Source organism: Chiroxiphia lanceolata, chromosome Z, assembly GCF_009829145.1.
Source record: "Chiroxiphia lanceolata isolate bChiLan1 chromosome Z, bChiLan1.pri, whole genome shotgun sequence".
NCBI classification, from domain to species: Eukaryota; Metazoa; Chordata; class Aves; order Passeriformes; family Pipridae; genus Chiroxiphia; species Chiroxiphia lanceolata.
In genome coordinates, this window is record NC_045671.1 from 66,759,614 (window position 1) to 66,782,892 (window position 23,279).

The 23,279-nt window shown below is 42.1% G+C and overlaps 2 protein-coding genes across 2 annotated transcripts in view; both read right to left on the bottom strand.

The window, feature by feature from the left end:
- Positions 1-2,389: 2,389 nt before the first annotated feature.
- CARTPT (CART prepropeptide) lies at positions 2,390-4,015 on the bottom strand. The gene is made up of 3 exons (XM_032675808.1): positions 3,869-4,015; positions 3,690-3,773; positions 2,390-3,426 (listed from the first exon to the last, which is right to left on the bottom strand). Exons 1-3 carry the CDS (start codon positions 4,010-4,012, stop codon positions 3,319-3,321), a joined length of 336 nt encoding a protein of 111 aa, XP_032531699.1. The 5' UTR covers positions 4,013-4,015; the 3' UTR covers positions 2,390-3,318.
- Positions 4,016-11,606: 7,591 nt separating this feature from the next.
- MCCC2 (methylcrotonoyl-CoA carboxylase 2) overlaps positions 11,607-23,279 on the bottom strand; it is a 35,989-nt gene continuing 24,316 nt past the window's right edge. The window contains exons 11-17 of the mRNA XM_032675987.1: positions 23,091-23,163; positions 22,806-22,882; positions 20,702-20,768; positions 20,286-20,442; positions 19,394-19,508; positions 18,771-18,856; positions 11,607-11,813 (exon numbers count right to left, since the gene is read on the bottom strand). Coding sequence (XP_032531878.1) covers positions 11,696-11,813; positions 18,771-18,856; positions 19,394-19,508; positions 20,286-20,442; positions 20,702-20,768; positions 22,806-22,882; positions 23,091-23,163 — 693 coding nt within the window. The 3' untranslated portion in view covers positions 11,607-11,695. The remainder of the gene's footprint in view (positions 11,814-18,770; positions 18,857-19,393; positions 19,509-20,285; positions 20,443-20,701; positions 20,769-22,805; positions 22,883-23,090; positions 23,164-23,279) is intronic.

A 23,279-nucleotide genomic window follows, 5' to 3' on the forward strand; every position in this document is an offset into this window, starting at 1 on the left:
CTTGATTTCTAGGAATTTTTTATATTTCACCTTTATTTCTTTCAGGAAATTTTAGAGAGCAGTTATAAATAACATCCTCTTTAATTAACACTTTTTTGCTATACTTTTTCATGATGTCCCTTTATGTTTCAGTCTTGGTGTGTGGAGTAGTTGAGAAGGGGCGTAATGTTTTAGCCAAACCTATGAACCTGGAGCTGCCAGAGGCCTGGTGAGGTAGACCCACAGCTGTGGTCCCACCACACAGGAAAAAAATGACCTGCCAACCAGTCTGCCAGCAGCAGGATTCACATCTGTTTCCAGTTAGAAGATCCAATCAAAAATAAAATTTTCATCTTGAAATGGAGTCGCCAGTGGGCAAGCAGATGTACCACGGTTGGGTCCTAATGGGCTGAGACTCGAGGCAGCTGGGATTTTTTACTTCATACTCAATAAAAACATAATTTCTGAACCACAGGATTGAGTCCAAAGTTTCTTGCAACCCTCACTGATGCCTAAACCCAAGATGAATGCTCAAAAGCTGTGCTGCTTGTTTTGGGCACTCAGTTGTGTGTAGGGCCCACCTTGGAAGTGTTAGTAAGGTGAAATCAAGAGATCTTTTAAATGAAAAAATGGTGTAATCTCATGTAAATGATTTTAGGAGTGAAAAAATATGCAAATGGCAACTCTATCCTGACTGTTACAGTAAAAGTTTCCCTCCCACGCTATTTTTTCTTAATCTGTACAATAGAAAAAACTGTAACGCAATATGTGTCATCTGTATAATCAATGTGCTTAGAGTCCTCAGGTTAATGCACACAACATTGCAGAGAGTATTGTCATAATGACAGTGTCAGACAAGTAAACCATAAATGCCAGTTCCCTTAAGTAAGGTTTTAGATTTATAATTTTGATCATTATGTAAACCACATTTATAATTTTGAGCACTATGATCAGGCAAAACAAGAGCTATAAAATTAACATGTGAGCTGAATAATTCTTGATAAATTTTAGTCCAATATTTCGTGTTTCAGTCCAATTCTGTGTAAATAAACCTTCATGTTGAGACTTGGGGCTGGACACGGTGCTGAGGGGACCATCAAACACCCAGCCTATGTGCTCTATGCCTGAAAGCATCTAGTACCTAAATATAAGTCCTTGTTATTGTTTGTATGGGAACCAAACACAGGTGCTACAAAAAGTATTTCATTTTTCCACAAGAGATCAAGAGCTAATGCCTACAGTTTGTCTGGGAAATACCATAAAACATAAATCCATGAGCACAGTTACCCCCTGACACTTGCCTCCAGCCCTGCGAATACACTATCACATCTCTCCCCCACAGGCCAGCACTCACACACAGTCACAAAAACTTCGGTCACAACTGGTTGCCATCTCCACCTGGAAAATCCCACTGCTCTATCCCTGCTCACTCCATATCCCCTCTCTCTGCAAGGTCCTCCCTGAACAGTGTTCTCACCATTTGCACCATGGCCCTTGCACTAATCTAACACTGCCCTCCTTTCCTCCCCCAGCATACACAGTACCCCAGATTAGTACTGCCTTGGCCATGAATGACATCCCCAAGTCTTGTGGCCCCATCTGCTACAGCAGCCTTCAAACTCTGGATGTTTTCAGCTGCTCTTTATTTTCTCTTTCTCTGGACTAAGAAGAGCTTGTCCCTGGCCTGGAAAAGAATAACTAATAATAACAACAACAATACCCAGAAACAACAATAACAGCAATAATAATAGTAATAATACTGATAAAAAAATTAATAGGATTCCAGTTAGTTTTTCTGTACCTCTTTCAGCCAGAATTGCTTATGTGCTTTTACTCTTCAGGAGTAAAGCAAATGCCTTACAGAAATCTCTTCTTTTTCTCACACAGCTCTGGGTTTCTCATATAAATTCATGCTCTCTGCAGCACCAAACATGAAACCTGTTTTTGTGTCTTTCCCTTGTGTCTGCCCATTCAGCCCCTCATCTCCATGCTGATGGAAGTAACAGCTGGTTCTGGCAAACACAGCCACAGATGGGTTGTGCTAAAGGAGAGTCAAGAAGTTCCTTCAGTGATCCATCTTTTATGGGAATCAAACATAAAGCAACAAAGATGATCCAGCTCATGATGGTTGACCCCACTACACTGCCTCCCCAGCCTGGAGATGAACCCTGTCCTCTCCCAAAGGAAAACCTGAGGCCCAAAGCCTCTGCATTTGGCCCAATCCCTCTGGGTGCCAGTGGGAAGGGAGCATCCATCAGCTTAGCAGCACCAGAAAAACATGAACCTCAATTTTCAGTCCTAATGATCTGGCTAAAGTACACAGTGGAAATAGTTTTGAAGAAACCCTTAGAATCTCACTCTGAGTGCTGGGGATTCCTGTGTGTGAATTAGAACTTCCAAAACACCAAAATCAGAACACTGACTTTATTAGTAGAGACAAACAAAGGATTGAAACATGTAAGGAGTTTGCTGAAACACACAGTGTACCTGTGGAGGACAGACATACTTATATACATCAGTTCATTGTAGAAACGTGAGCCATTTGGTCTAGATGACTAGGATATCCCCAGGTAGTTTGCAACGGATCCAGACAGCTTTCTCTCCGTGGTGGCTCCGGTAAAGCAACTGATTTCCCCCCAGCCCCACCCCAGCCAGGCTAGTGCCGGACCCCTGAACACCACCAGTATCTCACGTAGGACTTTCTGCAGCACAGGGTGAGCACAACTGGATTTGGCCTGAAGCCGGCAGTGCAGGCAAACCCCACCGCGGGCTGCGGGCCGCTCGCTCTGGGGTGTGCTGACCCCGGACCTCTCAGCTGCGAGGCAAGAAAGAGGGGTCGAGGTGTTTTGGACACACCCGCTTCCCGCCCCCCCATCTTACCCCCAACCACCCAGGGGAATCCCCCTGGCCCCAGCTCCTCCAGCCGGCAGCGGGTGGATGTTCCCAGCCCGAGGAAGGGGCCGGACAGCCCGGGGCACGGCACGGAGCCAGTCTCGCTTCCCGGCACGGCTCGGCACCACTCGGCTGCGCACCGGCACTGCAGTTCCCGGGACCGGCACTTCTACTCGCCAAGGCGCGGCCCGGGATTTCCCTGGACGGACAAAAACAAGCGAGGAGGAGGAGAGGGAGGGGAAGGGGTGGGACGGGGGAGAGAAAGAAAACAGCTCCACGGATGTCGGATGTCACGGACGGCGTTACATGGGTGACGCGGGGGCTTCTCGCTGCGTTTCTCGGGCGAAAGTGCTGCGGGAAGTCGTCGCTGTCACCCCAGGCCGGCACGTCGGGGCGGCCAGAAGTCGGTGCCTGCGCTCCCAGCGGCTTGTCTCGGGGCGTCCCTGCTTACAGGCACTTGAGGAGGAAGGAATTGCACGAAGTCCCCCGAGGGCAGTCACAGAGCTTCCCGATGCGGGCCCCCTTCCTCACGGCACACTGCTCCCCGGCGTCGCACTGCGGGCACCGGCCGGCGGTGAGGAGGGGGGTTCTGTTCCGTTCTGTCCCGTCTCGTCCCGTTCTTCCCCTTCCCTTTCTTTCCCTTCCCCATCCTGGTCTCATTCTGTTCCGTCCCGTCCCGCCTCATTCCGCGCTGCCCCCTTCCTTTCCCTTCTCTTTCCTTCCGTGTCCCGTCCCGTCTCTCCCCGTCCCGTCCCACCCCCTTCCCTCTCCTCTTCCCTTCCCTTCCCGGTCCCTTCCCATCCCGCCGGGACACTCACCATGGGCACTTGCCCGAACTTCTTCTCGTAGTGCGGTCCCCGCTTGCTCTTCAGCTTCTCCAGCACCTCCTGCAGCGCCTCGATCTGCCGAGAGACCCCCGCAGCCCCGATCAGACCGCGCCCGCCCGGGTGGTTCCCACCGCCCCCGCCCCGGCCCCGGCCCCGGTCCCCCGCCCCACCAGCTCCTTCTCCCGGGACGCGCCGCCGCCGCCGGGCGCTCCCAGGTCTCGGGCGCGGCGCGGCGGGGCCGAGCCCTGCCCGCGGGCGCTGAGCAGCAGCGCGGCCGCCACGGCGCAGAGCGCCAGGGCCCGGCAGCTCTCCATGGTGCTGCCGCCCCGCCGCCGCCGCCGCCGCCGCCTTTATAGCGCCGCGCCCGCCCCGCCTGCGTCAGCGCCCACCGCCGAGCGCCGCGCCCCGGGGCCGCACGGGCGGCTGCGATCGGTGCCCCCCACCTCCCACCGCCCCAGTGGGTGCCCCAAAAAGCGGTCGCCCCGGGCGGAGGTTGTCTCCCTCGCCCTCGGGCCAAACAGTACAAGCGGCTCCGTCTCCCGAGAGCGAACGTGGGGGACGCGGGCCGGCCACCCGCACCCTGCCCGCACCCCCCGTGCCTTGTCCGCAGAGGAGGGCCGGGTCTCCCCCGTGTTGTGTGAGCGGAGTGGGAAGCTCTTCCTTCGCTCCTGAGGGTTGGGATGGAGGAAGGAGAGGGTGGCCACTGGACACATTAAGGTGCGAGTGGAGGTTGGGCTATCTGGGAGACTGGGCTGGGAAGTCAACACAGGAATCTGAGAGGAGGGAGAGTTAGTAGCTTGCAGGCTAAAGAAAAGCACGACGTGATGGAAGGAAGAGCAAGGATGTGAGGATTAGCCTGAGGGAGTCGGGGAGGAGGGAAAGATGATGACGAGAAATGAGCTGATGAGGATAGGAATGCTTGAATGAGGACAGATGGGAAACAATAGGGTAGGGAGGCTCAGGACCACAGGGCAAGGTAAGAAGCAGCATCAAAATGCTCAGGATAAAAGTTACTGCTAATACTTCAAGAAGAACTGTGAATGGTGCTTGAGACCAAATATCAGATTACAGAGCAGGTGCTTGGGGAGTATCATACACCCTGTGTGTCAAATGAGGCCACTTCTGCAATAAGAAAAAAAAAGTGTAGTCGCCAAAAGGAGACCTATCATGAGTGAACACATCTCATTCAGGCCTTCCTACTGACATTTAGCTCTTCAAGCCCAGTGGCCTTAATGTTCCTGAATACTGTCACCGAAAGCATCCCTGGCAGGCTCAAAACTGCCCAGGCCTCATGGTCATGGTGGGGGCAGGAAGAAGACAGGAGCAGCTTCTCCCATAGAGAAAGTGGCATGCCGAGAAGAACGTGCAAGATGAGGGACAATGCTCAGCCCTTTCCAGGCTCATCTGGGCCAATGCTGGGGCAAAACAGGGTTAATGAGCAGCAGCTTTGCTGGCGTGAGAAATCTGGCCAACTGGCATGTGGGTTGTGGGGACAAGGAGACAAGGAGCAGGGTCTGCCTGTGAGGAGGCTCCACTTCCAGCTGCAAGCTCTGCAGTAGGATGGGGATGTTCCTGCCTGAAAGCCAGTGGCAGTAGGAACTGGGCTGAGGCTCCTCAGGTGAAGGATCATCTGGAGAAGGAGGAATTTGAAAAACCTCCTTAACAAAACTCTACCTGCTCGTCATTTGTAGGGGGGCTAGGAAGGGGAGCTAGGAACACAATATGAGTAGAAAAAAAAAAAAGTTGTTTAAAGGAAAATTAAACAGGCCCAGGGATGTATTTTTCCAAGTAGGCAGGCAATGTTTTAAGGGAACAAAAGGAGTTTAACAAGTCATTTCCAACAGCACTATTTTGTTTGAAGCAATAAAAAGGCTCTGATCTCTCTGACTATCACGTTGCTTGCCTCCAGAACTGCGTGTTCACCTCTTGCTGTTACCTCCTCCCACACACTCCAATTGATCATCACATTCAGCAAAGGTCTCATTTGTAATTGCTGGTCAGAGGAGAGATCCTCTGCCTGTTTGCATGAATCGTTGTTTCATTTTACCATCAGGAAGGCTAAGATTTCAGACATCATGCTGGTGGTGAACCAGTCATAGCAAAGCCCAGGCTTTGGAACAAAAACACAACCATATGCAGTACTGAAAATGATGGGTTTGCCAAAACAAAGTTTCTTAGGCTATGAAAAATGCAACACTTCATATGGAGAGGCAGATATATGGCCTATTCAACTTTGATAGCAGCATCTGTGAAGCCTGACCAAAAATTCAAGTTGTATTTTATAGTATGAGGATTAGTCATGCAGTTTTGAACACACCACAGAGATGCTCAGAAAACACGACTGTTTTCTTTTGAACTTGCATTTCCTGTAAAAAGCTGAGCTTAATTTTAGTTACCCCAGTAAAATTATTCTTTAATGTGGAAGCAATTACAAATTTCTCTTTCCAAAAGTTGTTGTATCTGTCTGGCTACAGACACTCACAGAACTGTATGTTTCTGCTTGTTACTGTCTGCATTACACTGTCTCTGCAAACATCACTGCTCCTAGTTCCCCATTCACCTTGTCTCTATCACGAGGGGGTAAAAAATCAGCAGAAAAAATATCAGCAGGATAGCTGAATATTAAATAAGAGTGTCAGAAGCTACCATGTCAAGGAGCAGAAAAGTGTCAAGGTTTAAAAAGTGCAAGACCACTGTTCCCAGTTACAAAAAGGCAGGTACCTTTTGACTGTGTCAGTAACCAGTCATATGAAAGGGACTGACTCTGGAATTAGGGGAGCCTGTGGCACTGCAGAGCTCAGCTCCAGATAATCTACACAAAATGCCATCAGATCTCAGACACAAACAGCTGTGTTGTACTAATATACTAATTCAATTTACTAATTCAAGCTTCTCAAAGCTAACTTTCTCCATGTGAATGTTACTGCAAATGAGGTACAAACAGAACACAATCAATGTGCATTATCATCTCTACATCTAATGAATAACTTTTAAAGTCATACATGGTATATGCTTTTCATAATCACACTCTTCCACCATGATCAACTAATTAAGTGTACTTCTAAAAGCAGGAATAATGGAGGTTTATATTGATGCTGCTGAGTATTTCTGTGGCATTTATGTGTTCTAGTATTGGCTTGACATAGACATAAGAGTTGGATGGATTTTAGGATTACTAGACTGTAGAGATTAGCATGAAGCATTTGAACAAGTGCTTTACTGAATCAGAGACATGAAAATGGACATCCGGCTTTAAGTGGATGCTTTAAGGCTTTGCTGAAAAGCAGCAGGCTTTTATAAGTGCCTTTTTAAATTGCCTTAATTTATAAACCACAGTAAAAAAAAATAAGATAATATACCATCATTGGTTTTCTGAATCAAGACATTTCTTTGGCTGAAACCTTGAATAGCAAGGAAAATCTAAGCTAAATCAGAGTTCTGCCACATTTGAAGCAATAAGAGTCCAGAGGCATACTTGAAAGATAACATCTATTTCAGCAGGAGATAGCAATTCATCTTGATGAGTAATAGATTGGAGAACAGCCACTAAAATAAAAGATGGGTTCTCGGAAGAACAGTATATACACAAATGCCCACACAAACACTGAGGCTACAAACTCTCCATTAAACTAACCCCAAAATGGGTGGAAGAGTAGCAGGTACCCAGTGGCTTCTCCATTTCTGCAGGCAGAGCTGTCATAGAGGCTGTGGCCACCCACATCTCATTTCAGCCCCGGAAGCAGGCTCACAAGCCTTGCTATGATTGTGCTCCAGAGGCTCTACCTTGATGTTTGTTAAAAAACGGCCAATTCAGTCAAAACTTCAATTTTGATTGAAGACAAAATTGTAGCTCCCAGTGGTTCCCAGCACCTTCCCAGCTGGAATGAGAATAAAAAGGAAAATGGCAACAGGTATGTTTTTATGATCCATCCTGAATTCACCATCTTAGCCCAGGTAATTTGAGAAGGTAACCCTTGGTTACTGCAACAGTCTCTAGGGACATGATAAGCAGCTTAACCCACCTCATTCACAGCTTCCCCTTTCCTTAAACAGGTGTTTGAAAACCTTTTAAACCTTTTTGACTTTTAAACAAACTGTAGTCAAATGTTGACCTCTCTTAAATAGACCACTGTTTAGCTGCCACAGAGAACTGGAACCAGATAAGCTCTTGGCCTTCCCTCTACTCTAAGGCAGGAGGGGGACACACAGCTTAGAACAGCTATGCTGAAGGCAAGACCAGACGGGAGCAGAAAGGTCCCCTGCAAGTCTAGAGCACTGAGTCTGATGTCCTGGTCCACCACAGCTGGTGCACTTGACATGGCACAGCCATTTCCCTTGTTCCTCAACTTCCATCTGAAAAATCAGCATCATCCCTGGAATGTATCATCCTTTCCAGTACAGGAACACATTAGTGGTTGTGAGCTGCTCCAATACTACAGTGAACAGGTGACAGGTACCAGAGACGAGTAGGACAAATCTTGAAATAGTTACCCACAGCTTTCACAATGCCTATGCCAACAGAATTATTATGCCCCTGTAGTGGCAGCTACCTTTTACTTAGGTTTACTTACAATTTCCTTTCACTAAACATCCAAAAGAGCTCCTACTAGTACACAGTGCCAATGGGAAGTGAGAATGACTGTTGTACTTGTATCCATGTTAAACCTAAAAGGCAGCTGCCCCTGCAAAAGCATGAGATTCCTGGTGTTAGAGGCAACGTAAGAGACGTGAGTGATTATTTTGAGACAGTATGAATAGATCTACCAACATCAACACATATAGTACAAGCATAGGGTCCAACTCCTCACTCCTGCTGGATCCACAGAAAACAAGTTTTTACAGCAAACCCCTGGGCAGCAAGACGTCATCTCTGCAATCAGTGCCACCACACACAAGTACAGTCAGCGCCTGCATACGAAACACAGCACATTAACCTGCACAAGCTTTTCCAAAATATCTGTGCAGTGGAGGAGTGACGATCACTAGTGACCCTCTAAACTGCTATTCTGCAGTGAAGGTCCTGCTCTGTAATGACCGCTCACAAGAACATGCTGATGGGATGTTAAGCCTATGCTGATTAATTTCATTTGCTTAACATGTTTCCAAAGCTAAGTATTATTAAGGCAGAACATTCCTATTTATTGAGAGACGTGTTTGACTTGGCACATATATTCAGAGGAAGAAATTTTGACAACTGTAAATAACTGCCTTTTTACACATAACAAGTGATACAGAGTTATCATTCTCAGAAGCATGAATCCTTCCAAATGTATCTACTTCTATTATCTGTATCCCGGGATTATTTGTTACTGTCTCCAACTCAGCATTTAATTATCAGTCTCATTGAAGGAGTATATTTAAAGCAAAAAAATTCTGCAGAAACAGGCAAGACTCCTTATGGCTTTGGGAGTGACAGATAGGGGAACGTGACCCCCGTAATTTAGAACAGAAAGACAAAAAGTGTCTGAATGGATTATTCAACTGTAGTAGAAAATGAAATGTCTCGTCTTACTGGAAGCCATGAACAGCAGTCATTTCAGGGTCTGAAACTTCATTTCTCCCTGGCCATATTTTATAAATACATATTTAAAAGCAGGATATTTTAAAAAGCATTTCAGAAGTCCACTAACCATAAGCAATTTCACTGTACTTTTAGGATAAAGAAATCCTGGGTCCGTGCCACAAATCCATGTAGAGAGACATGAACAAGAATCAGTGGCACAAAAGCACAGCTCTGTGCCCAGTTGCCAGTATTTTAATATATTACTCTCTGATAAATATTTATTTAATAAGAACATACATGCAAGCATGATAGTGAGATTACACCTGTGAAAACCTACAGAAGAAATATTTCTAGTGGTGCAGAACACACCAGGTTTTGGACACATCACATCTCAGTAAAATGAGAGAGAAAACTGGTCTTGTTAGTGCAATACAGAGGTGTGCCAGAGACCACACAGTTCAACATATGCTAGGCTGTCTGTATTCTACATTGAAGATCCCCACTCCAAAGAATTATTTCATTTTCTCTTTTGCATCTGTCTGAGACACAACTGAGAAAGCTGGTAGACAGCAGACCTTCCATCCCCTCCCTAGCTGGTAGACAGCAGACCTTCCATCCCCTCCCTGACTCCAAGGGGAACTCCTCTACCACACAAGCCTAGGAAGACTGTAGCTAGCACCTCACCCAGGATGATCACTCCGACCAGCAATCCTTCCTCTCCCCACAGGCCAGCACAGGATAGGACCTCCATTCATGAACATTAACTCTTCTTGGATTTGACTCTTCTTGGATTTTGACTCTCAGTTAAGAATATTTCTGCCAATGGTTATCTGAGCACCCATAGAGCAAAGCTAGCTAAAATCACCTTCCTAGTCCTAGCTATCACAGTATTCGTCTCCTTATTTTAGGCACACTACTTGCCAAGCATTTAGTTTCTACAAGGTTCAGTGTTTCTAAAGGAACAAATTAAACTACAGACACTGAATTCTTGAAAAACGTTACACTGCAACAAGCTACAATAAATAAGTCAGAATAACCAAAGCATTCCAGCACCTCAATACCTTTTAACTCAGTGGATTTCAAGCTTCTGCTCTGGGTGAAGCATTGATCCCTGTGGGGAGAGCACTCTGTCTTTGTGAAACTAAAATAGCCAGCAGGATCACACAGCGAGATGTTTCAACACCTTTTCAGCCAACCCCCATCCTCTGAAGTGCATGCAGCAACCTCCTGCTTCCACAGGCACCAGCACACGCTCCCCAGCTCTTCCAGGAAACACTACGCACCTGTCAGAGACTGAAATGGTTAATGATTTATGCATTCTAGGAGACTTTTACAGGCTTTTGACTTGCATGATACCTCTGCTGAGCAATCAGGCCCCTCCCTCCCTCTGCTAATTTGGAAAGGCGGGAACCAGGCAAGACACAAAAAAAACTCAGCACAGACCCAGGAGATGTTTGGAGGCTCGAGACACGGCCTGTGACACTGACCATGGATATAACTCACAACTTCTTGGAGTGTGGGGGCTTCCTTCCTTCACCCCCAGCGGATCAAGGCCACCACTTCAGACATGGAAGCATCGTTGGACCCCGTGGGCGGTGACTATATACATCTGTCCACCCTCAGCTTTTCTTTCCCTTACTTTCCCTTACTGTCATCCTGGGTTTTTCTCTCCCCTATGCATTTTCTTCGCCCCCCAAAGGTTATCTCTGTGTCACATTGTTGTATGACAGCACCCAAACTGCTAGCATGCCTGTTGATACAGAATTGTTAAAATAAACCTTGCCAGTATATGTTTTCAGACACCGATTATTTAGTGTCGTTTCACTTTAATCCACCCCAAGGGAATTATTGATAAAAACCTGAGTTACCCCCTCCCCCCTTTTTCTGGGGCGGGTCGTAACAGCACCCATCAGGTTCTCTTGTTGCTTTGACTTGAGGGAACCACACGGAGCATGTTTTTTGGGATGAAAGTCAGAGAAAGGACAGGATGCCAACAACTGTGTGAAATCTGTACTTTCATGCTGCGTTGAACTTCCTAGCTGCCCTTACAGCACTTCTCTTTGCAAAAATTGTTTACTAGCAAATGTGGATTTTTTTTTTTTTGGTTGGATTGCAAAAACATTTTGCATTTATAGGAGACATACAAAAAAGAATTAAAAGAAATAAAGGAGCTGATAAACCCCAAATATGTAGCATATTTTGCAGATTTATTTATATGAGATAGTACCAATGGTTTCTTGTCATACATGAAATATAATGCTAGAACCTGCAGTTTATTCATACAATGCAGTTACCCAAACACTGTGACTTATCCCAAATCACTATGAAAACACTGAAGCACTGTGTGACAATTAGCGAAAATAATTACAAAATTTGCAGTAAAAACTGCATTATACAAATCTTTATTTTTTCATCACTGCAACACTGCAGTATGTTTGCTGTCCATCCCCAAATAAAATACACAGAGGTAATTCTGACAGTTGTATGTTTAAGATCACATCCTGAAAACTCCAAATTCTGTCTTCTTCGTAGGTGCGTTTAATGCTGCGCTGAGACTGAGTCCCAAAACCAGTCTTGTGTCAGCTGGATCAATAATTCCATCATCCCATAATCTAGAAAAAACACAAAACCATAACAAATCAATAATAATTGAAGGAAATTAACATATGCAGCTGGTAGATCTTCAAGCCCATGGAACTGGAAATGGTTATACTAAAAAAAGAGGAGTAAAGAGCTAAACTATACTTAAAGCCATGGAGTCAATTCACCTTGACCATCAATGCAATAGACAGGTGTGTATTATTCCAGGGAATTTGTTTTCTAGAAAAAAGTATAAATTTTAGATAAATGAAGAATGTCAGGTTTACATATTTCAAATGAGATTCTTAATACTTATTCGTAGTCATCACCTTCAAGAAAAAAACCCTCTTTGCTTGTTAATATTCACGTGGAAAATGACCTTCTGCCTATGACCTACCTTTTTCTATTAAGAATGCTTGCGTTTTAAGGATTATGTCACATCATTATTTACACTATTCATGTTAATTCAAAAGTCAGACGAGGATGATACAAGTGTGTATTCTTTCCTCATTAAAAAATTCAGAGCAAACTTCAGGTATTCCCAGAATTTCTATTGTGGGTGACCTTGGCTGGACGCCAGGCGCCCCCAGGTTGCTCCATCACTCCCTTTCCCATCTGGACGGTGGGGAGAAAATAAGATAGAAAATGAGATAAGGACATTTACTAAAGCAAAACTGAAAATTTTCACATGCACAAACAAAGAGAAAAAACCCAGTAATTTTATTCTTTTCTTCCTGTCAGTGACATCCAGCCACTTCCTGGGAAGCAGGGCTTCAGCACGCGTGGTGTTTGCTCAAGGCAGCAAACACTGTTAATAACAAATGCCCCCCTTTCCTCCTCCTTCCTTCAGCTTTTATATCAGAGTTGTCATCATATGGTATGGAATATCCCTGTGGATAATTTGGGTCAGCTGGCCTACTTGTGTCCTCTCCCAGGATCTTGCCCACCCCTTGATGCGGTAAGGGAGCGTTGAGAGACAGCGCTGATGCTGTGCCAGCCCTGCTCAGCAGTATCCAAAGCACTGGTGTGTTATCAACACCTTTCTAGCTACCAATGCAAAGCACAGCACTGTGAGGGCTGTTGTGGGGAAATGAACTCCATCTCAGCCAGACCCAATATAATTACTTATATTTAGTTTTTAAATATACTGAAGTCAGTTTCTGAACAACAGAAAGATATTACCTCTCTTAACCCAGGCCTGAAGGCAATTAAATTATAAATGAGCAATTATCAAATTCCCAAGTCCCCAAAATCACCAACACTTGTAAATAGTCTCTGATATTAGCCAAAAATTAAAATCTTTGTGGGATCAGTTCTCAAGAACAGCTCCATCCTGCCAAACACAAGCACCGTATCTTTGGTTAAGAAAGGGATGCTCCTCCTCTATCCCATCTTTCTGTAAGAGAGACTTACTTTACACTATTTTTGAACTTACTTCAGTGTTGGCTAATGCTTAATTCTTTGTCTGTGAAAAATTTAAAAATATGAGAAACAGTCATGAATAGGGAGCCAAAACTGACTCTACCAAGACAAGGCACAGCCCTTCCTTTCTAACTGAAGTTCCATCTGCAAACTTCCTGTTGCTTGGAGATTAATTGAAAAAAATCTATTAGACAAGAAACAATGTATTTTTTACTCTTCTTTCAATGCTAAATGTGCCAACTTCACTCCTAAAAGAAAGAGGACTGCAAACTGCACAAAAACACATGCAAATAAGCTCAAGGCAGCAGCAGACATTACTGAGTGTCTCCCATCTTTGCTTTACTTCACCACTTGCTGTGAGAGCAATTTCCATCAAGTCAGATAAAATATCAAGAGATTGATAATGTATGCTTTTTAATTTACAACAGGGATGTGTTGTAACACATATGATGTGGACCATATGATGCACAAAATGGAATTCCAATAAAAGACCCCTCTAACAAGATCAGGCACAAGTGTTCAGACTCAGATTACGAACATGTCCTCCAGCTAGCAGAGAGAAGAAGGATACACAGCTCAGAAAGAATGCTCTACTATAAATATATCTTATCATGGTGCAGCTTCTCAAGTAGAGGAGACAGTTAAACCAAACGGGGCACAAAAGCAAAACTGAAGTACAGAAGAAGAAAGGAGTTTGGAGAAGGGAAGACTTTGATGTGTAATTCAGCAAAACTGTGCTGCTTCTCTCCTGGGATTGAAAACAAAATTTTGACTAAAGAAGTGCACCGCAGTAGCTGTGGCACTCACTGACCTGGCTGCTGGTTTCCAAGCAGCAGAGAAAGAAGTCTGGAAAAATCGTAGAATCACAGAATGGTTTGGGTTGGAAGGGACCTCAAAGACCATCCAGTTCTAATCTCCCCACCATGGGCAGGGACAATTCCCACTAGATCAGCTTGCTCAGAGCCCTGAGCATCCACAGCTTCTCGGGACAAACCTGTTCTAGTGTCTCACCACCCTCACAGTAAAGAATTTCTTCAAATGTAAAAAAAACAAAACAAAACAAAAACCAAAAAAACCCCTTCTTTCAAAGCAAAAAAATTTGCTATTAACCCAAATTACAAATATACGAAAACTGTAGCTCTATCTAATTTCTTCTCATTTTAGGATTCTCAGTCAGTACCTCCTCTCTAGTGGGCTAGTAAACCACGCTTTGGAATAGCCACGCTTCTATCTGCATGGAAGTGGTACTAACAGCATATTCTGATGTAGATGACAGACAAGAGTTGTCTGTATCTTATTTGGGATAATGTGCACGGTCTAAGCTCTTGCTGTCTGGTTCCTGTGAATAACCCCTTTCCCAACTGTAGTTTTAAATTTTAATTGATAACCATAAAGATTTTTTGTTGCATGGCAGTCAAGCTGCTTTCATATGGTCACCCCTGGCTCCTGCTTCTTTTTGTTTAAAGAAAACTACATTCTCTACTGCCATGTAACATTAATAATTAAACTATCTATTAAAGCTCCATTGCTGGAACATGAGTCACACTTACACTCATAAAATATCTCTTAACTGAGACACTGTGAGGAAAAGAAATTAAGTTGCCAAAAGTAAAATGCTCATGTAATTCGTTAAGATGGAAACCACTGAAATCTCTTTAGAAACCTGTGAGCAGATTAATATAACTCATTAAAGAGGGTGCTGCCTAATGACCACCATTAATTAAGACTGCTCATTGTACAAGGTTCTAATCCAGTTAAAGTCTGATTAGAAAATACAACGGCAGGGAACAGTATTGACTGTACATATAGCAACTTATCATTTAAAAGCAAAATTATATAAACAGATTAAATAGGGGTATTTGCTTGTATTTTAAGATCATCAGGGTATTCTTCCTTCCCTCTCCCTATTACTTCTAAAAGCTTGATTCAAAACCTAATAAAGTCAAGTGGAAGGGTTACACCAATCTCAATGGACATTAAGACATTAAGCAGAAGACATTAAGCAAGAAGACAGCATGAGGGAGCCTCCAAACTGCTGCACATGAGCAGCAATACAGACAACAGTCTTTGTGCCCACCTGCTGTTTTTTTTCTCTCAGTAACGCAAAGCTGTTCACTGGAGTTTTCTTGTAGGTCTTTTCAGCAGAGGGACATTACAAAACCAAGGCTGTCCAGATTCAGTTTCAATACAGCACCCTGACATTTAGTTGACAGTCAACTGGTTTTCTTACCATGCTTGGAAGACTGGAAACATCCTTTAGAGCAAAGGGAACAGGTTACCTCACCTTGACTTACAGCAAATGCTTGCTAATAAGTAGCTGCTGATGCTGGCTGAGAAAAGGGTGGTCTGCAAGGTGGCTACATCCCTCCCTTAAGTACATTACTTGCTGCAAGGACTGTAACCCTACTTCATCTCATTGTTTCTGCTTGGGCAGTCTACTCCACAGTAATGAAATGTTCTGAGCTATTGATCTGAGATGTTGCAAAGGAATTAGGTAATATTGGCAAAAAAGCAAGAAATCAGGGCAGGAAACATGAGAATATTCACCAAAATACTCAATTATCTCTACAAAACAGCAGGCAGTAATTAAGAGCTCCTAGACAATGCAGACTGTACCTACATGAATTAAAGAGTGAGAGAAACCAGCACAGACTGTTTTGACCTGAGCCACTCACATGCTCTTGTCAAGAGCACTCCTCTGTGAAAAGAGGCATTTCACCTTCACTGCTTACGGCCAGATGAGCTTCAGCAGGATTTCAGCTCTGACATTTGACTTCATGCCTCAGCTGGGCCTATTATCTGGAGTGCAGCATTACATGAATCCCACCACCTGCAATCCAGACCCACGGCTAGTTCTCAGCCAACTCACACCTGTGCATGTCACATTTCCCTTCCAAGCTACAGGCACAGTAAGAAGCACGTAACTACCCTGCTTTTTCAACAAATGACAGGCCACTTAGCATTAAGAGCACTTCTTACTTCCTAGGCTGGGCAAATTTAGGCTATTTCCCGAGGTGACTTCTAAATTTGCAACCAAACTTCAAAAAACGGCCAAATATTCTGGAAACATAAACTGCTAAAAGTTGTTCAGTAGAAAGCACAAAGCTGGTATTAAATACTCGAGTTTCATGTCTAAAAATCACTGGACATTATTAAGATCAATTTAATATTTTTTTAATGCTAGTCTTAATCTTAAATGCAGAACTACTTTCTTACAGATTAGTAACTTACTGTTGTAAATACTGACAACTGCTTGTTGGTTTCTGGAACAGGACAGGTTTTTGTACTGCTAATATACTTAATATATTGAATGTTAAATAAATCCAATTATTTTCAATCATGAGTACAAGGAGTCTGACTGTGTTTCCAGCGAACACACAAAAAATGCAAATGTAAAAAACCCAACAAACTATTCATCTTCTCCTCTGGGGTAGGGATTAATTTTAAATACAGACAGCTTGACTCATTTTTTTAATGTTATATGAGTGGAAAATTCTTCTTCTTAAAAGCCAGTTATAAAAAATGACGACACATGTTTTCATTTTTCCTTCTTGCCTCAGAGCACAAGGTTTTGTCACACAGGTACTAGGCTTAATTTTTAATGGGTAATAAAAGAGATATCACAGCAGTTTTTAATATCTGACACCATTTCTCAAATCAGGGGAAAGCCCATGAAATTTAAATAAATTAAAAATATTTTTTAAAAAATCAAAATCAGTGTGCCACTAGGAAGTCCATATGAATAATAATAAATGATTTCACAAAAGTATTCTCATTAATTATGTGTAAAACTCTAAATAAACTGCAACTTAATAGTAGTGGGTTATACACATGCATAAAACCTCAAGAAGGTGAGAGTATCTGTACTCTCTGCAACACTACCACACAGACCTCTACCAGAAGCAGAGAACAAGCAGTGATGAGATCAAAATCCTCCCTTAATCTGTGAGCTATGTGCTATACAACTGCACTACTGAAATCTGCCTAGATGGCAGCACAAACCCCGTGCTACATATCCTACTGAAAATATTTATTCCACCAGAGCACCAGTTAGGGCAAAATAGCACAAGCTTCCATTTGACAAAGGTATTGATTTGATTAAACATTAAAATTAATACAGATTCCCCAGGTATGATTACTTCAGCTAAGTATATTCCACTATCCTAACAGAAAACAGAGTAAAAGTTAACATTAATTTCCTAAGAAGCTCTTCTCAGGTCACCTGACTCTGCTTCCACTAGGTGTATATTGCCTTTTTACTACTCAGTTTGAGGAGCAGATCCTTGCTTAGCCATGCATGGTTGCAAGCCTGCTGTGCTCAAGTCAGCATGGAGAGCTCCTGTGCTCTACAAAAAGTGCAGCCTTAAAGAGCTGCCTGCTCCTCTGTCCTCTCTCCTTAAGGACAGCTTCCCGGGGGATCTCATCCACTAGCTCTTTAAACACCTGGAAGTTCACTCTGTTCCAAAGTTCAGGGTCCTGATTTTGCTGTTTGCCAGGCTCACATTCCTTGAGATCCTGAACTCAATCAGGGCATGGTCACTACAGTCCAATCTGTTTCCAGCCTTAATCCCTTTAATGAACTTCTCCAGATCGGTGAGTATCAGGTCCAGTAACATCTCACCTCTGGTTGGCTTGTCTAATGCCTGGACCAGTAAGTTGTCCTCTATACACTCCAGGAGTCTCCTACATTGTTCACAGCCAGCTGCACTGCTTACCAAGCTGACATCTGGGCTTTTGATATATGCTACCCACTACCATCACTAGCAGCTGAGAGCCTGTGGAAAATTAGCTTTTGGATACCACAAGGAAAAAAATGTGCAGGATCATTAGCACAGCCAGGATGAAAACAACGCAGAATAACAATCAGGGGCCAAGAAAGCCCCCAAGCTACTTTCCAGAGGTGTCACTCCAGAATGCCACCTTGCTTCATTAACCTAACTAGTTCCTGGGCATTTACCCAGGAATTTTGTGCTGTTATTCCATCAGCACAAAATACTGCAAAGGACTTCTCAGCAAACATGAGTATGCTGCACCCATCAGCTAATGCCCCATAAAACTTGCTATTATCCGATACGATCACCTACCATGACCATGACCTGAGAATTTCAAATGGCTTCAGGTCTTCCTCAAGCTCCTTCCTCCTTTTCCACTGGCCTCTTCCACTTGCAGAATCCCACTAAAATGAATTCTTCCTAACACACATACAGCTACTCATCATACTGTTCAATAGGCTTTAGAAAGGTGACTAGATACTACACGGGGCTGAATGATAAAAAACTTATTCAGAATAAAATGCATAACATATAAACTCCATGCCACCATATCATTACTTACAGAACCAGCAGAATAATTCCTGCAAGTGCATGCTCCCCTCTGAAACAGTTCCTACTACAAAGTCTGAGATAAGACACACAAAACATAGATTTAAAGCTTGTTGTTTTGTACTCCTGCACATCAAACACAATCTTTGTTTCTGATTGCTTTCTTCTACTGTTCTTCAATACTGAGATTTAGATCTTAAGCCCTGTGATTACAATTAAGTTTTGGAATAGTCATTTATACGTTACCTTGCACTGGAATAATAAGGGTTTCCTTCTTCCTCGAACCTCCTAATGATTGGTTCCTTCAAAGCTGCTTCATCTGCTTCAGATAACTAAAAAAACAGCCAAATAAACAAAAACAGATAAAATACTCTTTTTCTTCTACAATGACAGCAGAGCTTTACATGCAGCATCAACCTGAAGAAACTGCCTAAATGATCTCCCCGAAGTTTTTCACTCTTTTTGCACACAATTACCAATTTAGCATATCTGACAATAAAATTAAAATACATTTAAAACAGGAAAAAGGAGAATAAAAATATACTTAACTGAGTATAAGAATAATTGGGGATTAGCATCTGAAAAATTACTGAAGCTACTGTATTAAAAAAACGCTGTTACGAGTTGCCTTTGGCAAGATTTTTAATAAAATAAGTCTGTGCTACTCATCACAAATGATCTTCACATTTCAAAGATGTAAACACCTCATAAATGCTTCATGTTTGTCAATGCACTAGGTGGCATTGGGGTAATGATTACTTCATTGGTGTCTCACTTTCTAACACCCTTTCCTAGCTCACAAAGTTAGCAACCCTAGTGAAAGAGTAAGTCACGCTGCCTCTACTGAAAATGAAAGCAGAAAGATGTACCTGTTTTCCTTCCCTTGCTTTTTGGTCCTTAGCTATTGTAGCTAGAACAGTTGCAGCTTGTTCCCCTCCCATCACTGATATGCGAGCATTTGGCCACATATATAGAAATCTTGGACTGAAAAAATACAGATTAAACATTAAGGTAAGACACTGCCTTACTTTCTAGTAAAGAATTAATTCTCACTTAGCTAAGAATTAATCTTCATGCATGTCTGTATTACAATATATTGTTTTGTTTAAAAATGCACATTAACATACTTCAATGCTTGCAGCATTATGTTTGAAAATGCAAAAATTCTGTTAATTGCCTGTATTCAAGCACCTTAAAAATTTATTTTCTCTTTCTTGAGCCTCTTCAGCTCACCTCCGAACCCCCCGGAATTTTTCTCTTAAACATTCCAAACAATTCCATTAGTATCAGGAACTTTGAAAAATGAAATTAGAAAACTATGTGAGTCATGTCCAAAGGGTTAAAAGAAAAAAAATCTTTAGGGATTCTGAAACTTTACACATAAAAAGTGAATAAGGATTAAGGATTTTTTGCACAAGCTGGTATTCTTCCTACAAATTCAGAATAACGGACCAGCCTATACTGCCCAATGATTGTTAAGGACTGTACAATTTTTCCTCCAATAACTGAAATGGGAGAAAAGGACATCAACACATTGTTAGAAGGTCTCTTCTGTCACCTAATTCAAGGTGAATCATGAGCCTATGAATCTCTACAAGTTTATCAGGTTGTTGTTTACTTGTGAACATACTCACTGAGAACTGCTGCTTTCCAAACAGCACAAGCTCTGCAAGAATTTAGAGAGTTTTTCAGAATGGTTCTTCAAGGTTATGCTCTCTTAACTTATTCCTATCTGCTGCCATAATTTGAAGCAAAACTTACCTATATGCTCTTCCACACATCCCATAGTTTCCAGCTCCATAAGAACCACCGATAATCACGGTTATTTTAGGTACATTGGTACAAGCTACAGCAGTTACCATCTTGGCACCATCTTTTGCTATCCCTCCAGCCTCATATTCTCTACCAACCATGAAACCTAAAGAATTACAACACGAAGAAAAGGCTTACCAGCTTTGTATTACTGTACTGTGGTATGTGCCATACTATGTGCTTCACAGCACAGGCAGAAAAACCTGTAGAGCAAACCATAAGACAAGGCCTTGACCAGCTGCTGACAGCCTGATTTCCAAACAGGCTGGAGATGTAGGCATTACAAAGCACACTAAAACATAGCCTCCAGAGCTAATGGCAAAGCCTACAACTCAGTGAAATGTTAAAATAATGATCTTATTCACCTGTAATATTCTGCAAAAACACAATGGGAATATTCCTCTGGCAACACAACTGGATAAAATGTGTACCCTGCGGAGAGGAAAATAAAAATAAAATGAGTAAGCCATTAAAATTTGGACAAGTGAAGCCATCACTACTAGCACTCTGAAATCTGTGGTAAGTTCTCCCACTGAAATGCATGGGAGTATTTGCATCATGAAGTGTTATACTAGTTCTCCTTCATCCAAAGTCAAATGCAAAACATGCGCTCTAACGGAAGTAAGAAAACTCTGAAGACATGTGACTCCATGGGTAAAGCAGAAATAATATCCTTGAAAACATTACTACTGACACTGAAAAACTCAACTGCTTTGACTCAGTCAGTATGTACATACAGCTACACAGTGTGACATCGAGTTTTGTAAGACTTCTGAAGGAGTTTTGTGTCACTGAAATTATGACAGCCAGTCAGAAAAAAATATCTCCCCATTTTCTGTATAAAATAGAAGTATTCTCTGAACCCGGGGAAGTCCCACAAACGTTATTTGCTCTTTGCCCTGCCAGTTGCTGGAACATTCTCTCCTTTTCCTGAGGGCAGATTCCCTCTCCCCATTTTCTAAAAAAAGACCAGCTTTCCAGCAAAGGTATAAATATTAGATTTCAAGCTTCTGTTTCAACCAGAAAAAATCTAAATCGATAAAGTTCCTCAGGTTATTTATACACTGCTGGTAAACAAAATAAAGCAAAAAAAGATTATGTAGCACAGCAACAGAAAAAACATCTAACCTCTTCAGTATATGAATCCACCAAGAGTTACAAAAAGAAATAAGAGAGAAAAATAATAAAGCATAACCTTCTTGCTTTTTCAGAGAACAACATGAATTGCACAGCGATGATTACGGGAAACGTAAAACAGCTCATTACAAAAATGCAAAAATAAAAAAAAGGAATATTGTTGGATTATGATGCTTATAGAAGCAACATCATGGACAAAGGTTTCTCTAAAGCCGAAACAACTGAAACTTGACCATCTCCTTTTACAGCACTGACATGCCAGGAAAAGTCAGCAAAGATTCCTTACATTTTTTTCATTGATAGGAATATAGGTTGTAGCATTAAATTATTAGAAAAATACCAGAAGTATCAGAAATACTGCAAGAGCTATTTTCTACTTGGAAATAACTGTGTTAAAACAAATGTTAGGTAAAAACAATGTAATTTACTGCTCTCCAAGCTGAAAGTATTCTTTTAGTACATGAAACTCAATTTCATGTATTATTTTATTACAGCAATAAATCAAGTAAAATTACTTCCTTTCTCCCCATCTCTCATCAATCCTTCCTTTTTTTCTATAGATTCTCAATAACGATTCCTCACCATTAGTTTGAAGTAGCCTGCTAGAACAAAACTACCATATATAACTACTATTAAAAAAATTCAACTGACAGTTGTTACTTGAAAAAATAAAGAACTAAAGCAAACAACACAGACCAAGGTAAGTAAACACTCTGCCATATCCAGATAGTCTTTAGCATCATCAATCCCCCAAGTACTATTAACTGTAATACTATCACAATATTCCTTCAGAGATCTCCATTCAAAAAACAGGTATTTTAGCTCAGAGATTTTTTGAGATTGCACAGGTTTTCACTCATTATTCTAAGCCAGGAGATCCCATAGCAAAGCACAAATATTAAAGCTCTGGTAAAACAATGAACTGAATACTGGAATTCAGGTTTGAAATTTTCCAATTACTAGAAAAACAATCACGTGATTTAAAGTAGGACTTCACAGTTCAGAGGTTAGGAATACCAATAGGGCATGTGATGTATGGACTTGTCCTGTAAAAGCTGTAAGTTGCAGGATACTACTTCAACTGTGCTGTATTAATACAAATTCAAATGCTGTTCTTCTATTGACCTAATTTCTTCACATCAGAAAAATCTAGAGAACACTGTTTCTAAAATACAGTCAATTGTTTTTATAGCTTATTAACCTGTTTCACATTTACATGAAAAATGTGGAGCCAGCTCCCTTTCATTATTTAAAAAAGTTCCTAATTTCAAGAGCAAGTTGTCCACCAGAAGTTTTGTTTCTCAATGGCAAAGAAGCTAATTATCTATTTACCTTTTTTGCCGACTCTGAGAAAAGAACTCCATTGTTTCCAATAATTCCTACTGGATAACCAAAAATTCTTGCAAATCCTAAGGCAGAAAGATTAATTTGTAAATTTCCACATATATATATTTTACCATGGCATGTAAAGGCAACACTTTCTCCCGGTAACAGAAACCGCTATTCCTCTGAAGATAAACATTATTAAAAATATCAGTGGGTGAGCCAAACAGAATGAATCCAACTATAAACCCAGTGGGAACATATACAGCACAATTAGAATATATTTCTAAATACCTGTTATTAGTGTATCCCCATACAAGGCTTTGAATTCATCAAATCTACTTCCGTCCACAATTCTAGCAATGACCTTAAGAAAAATTAGAAAAATTAAGTTAAATTCCTAATCCTTCATATATTTTAGTTTCTTTAGAAAGACCAACATATAATTTAATACAACCTTTCCGTTTTTAGAACATCAAGCAG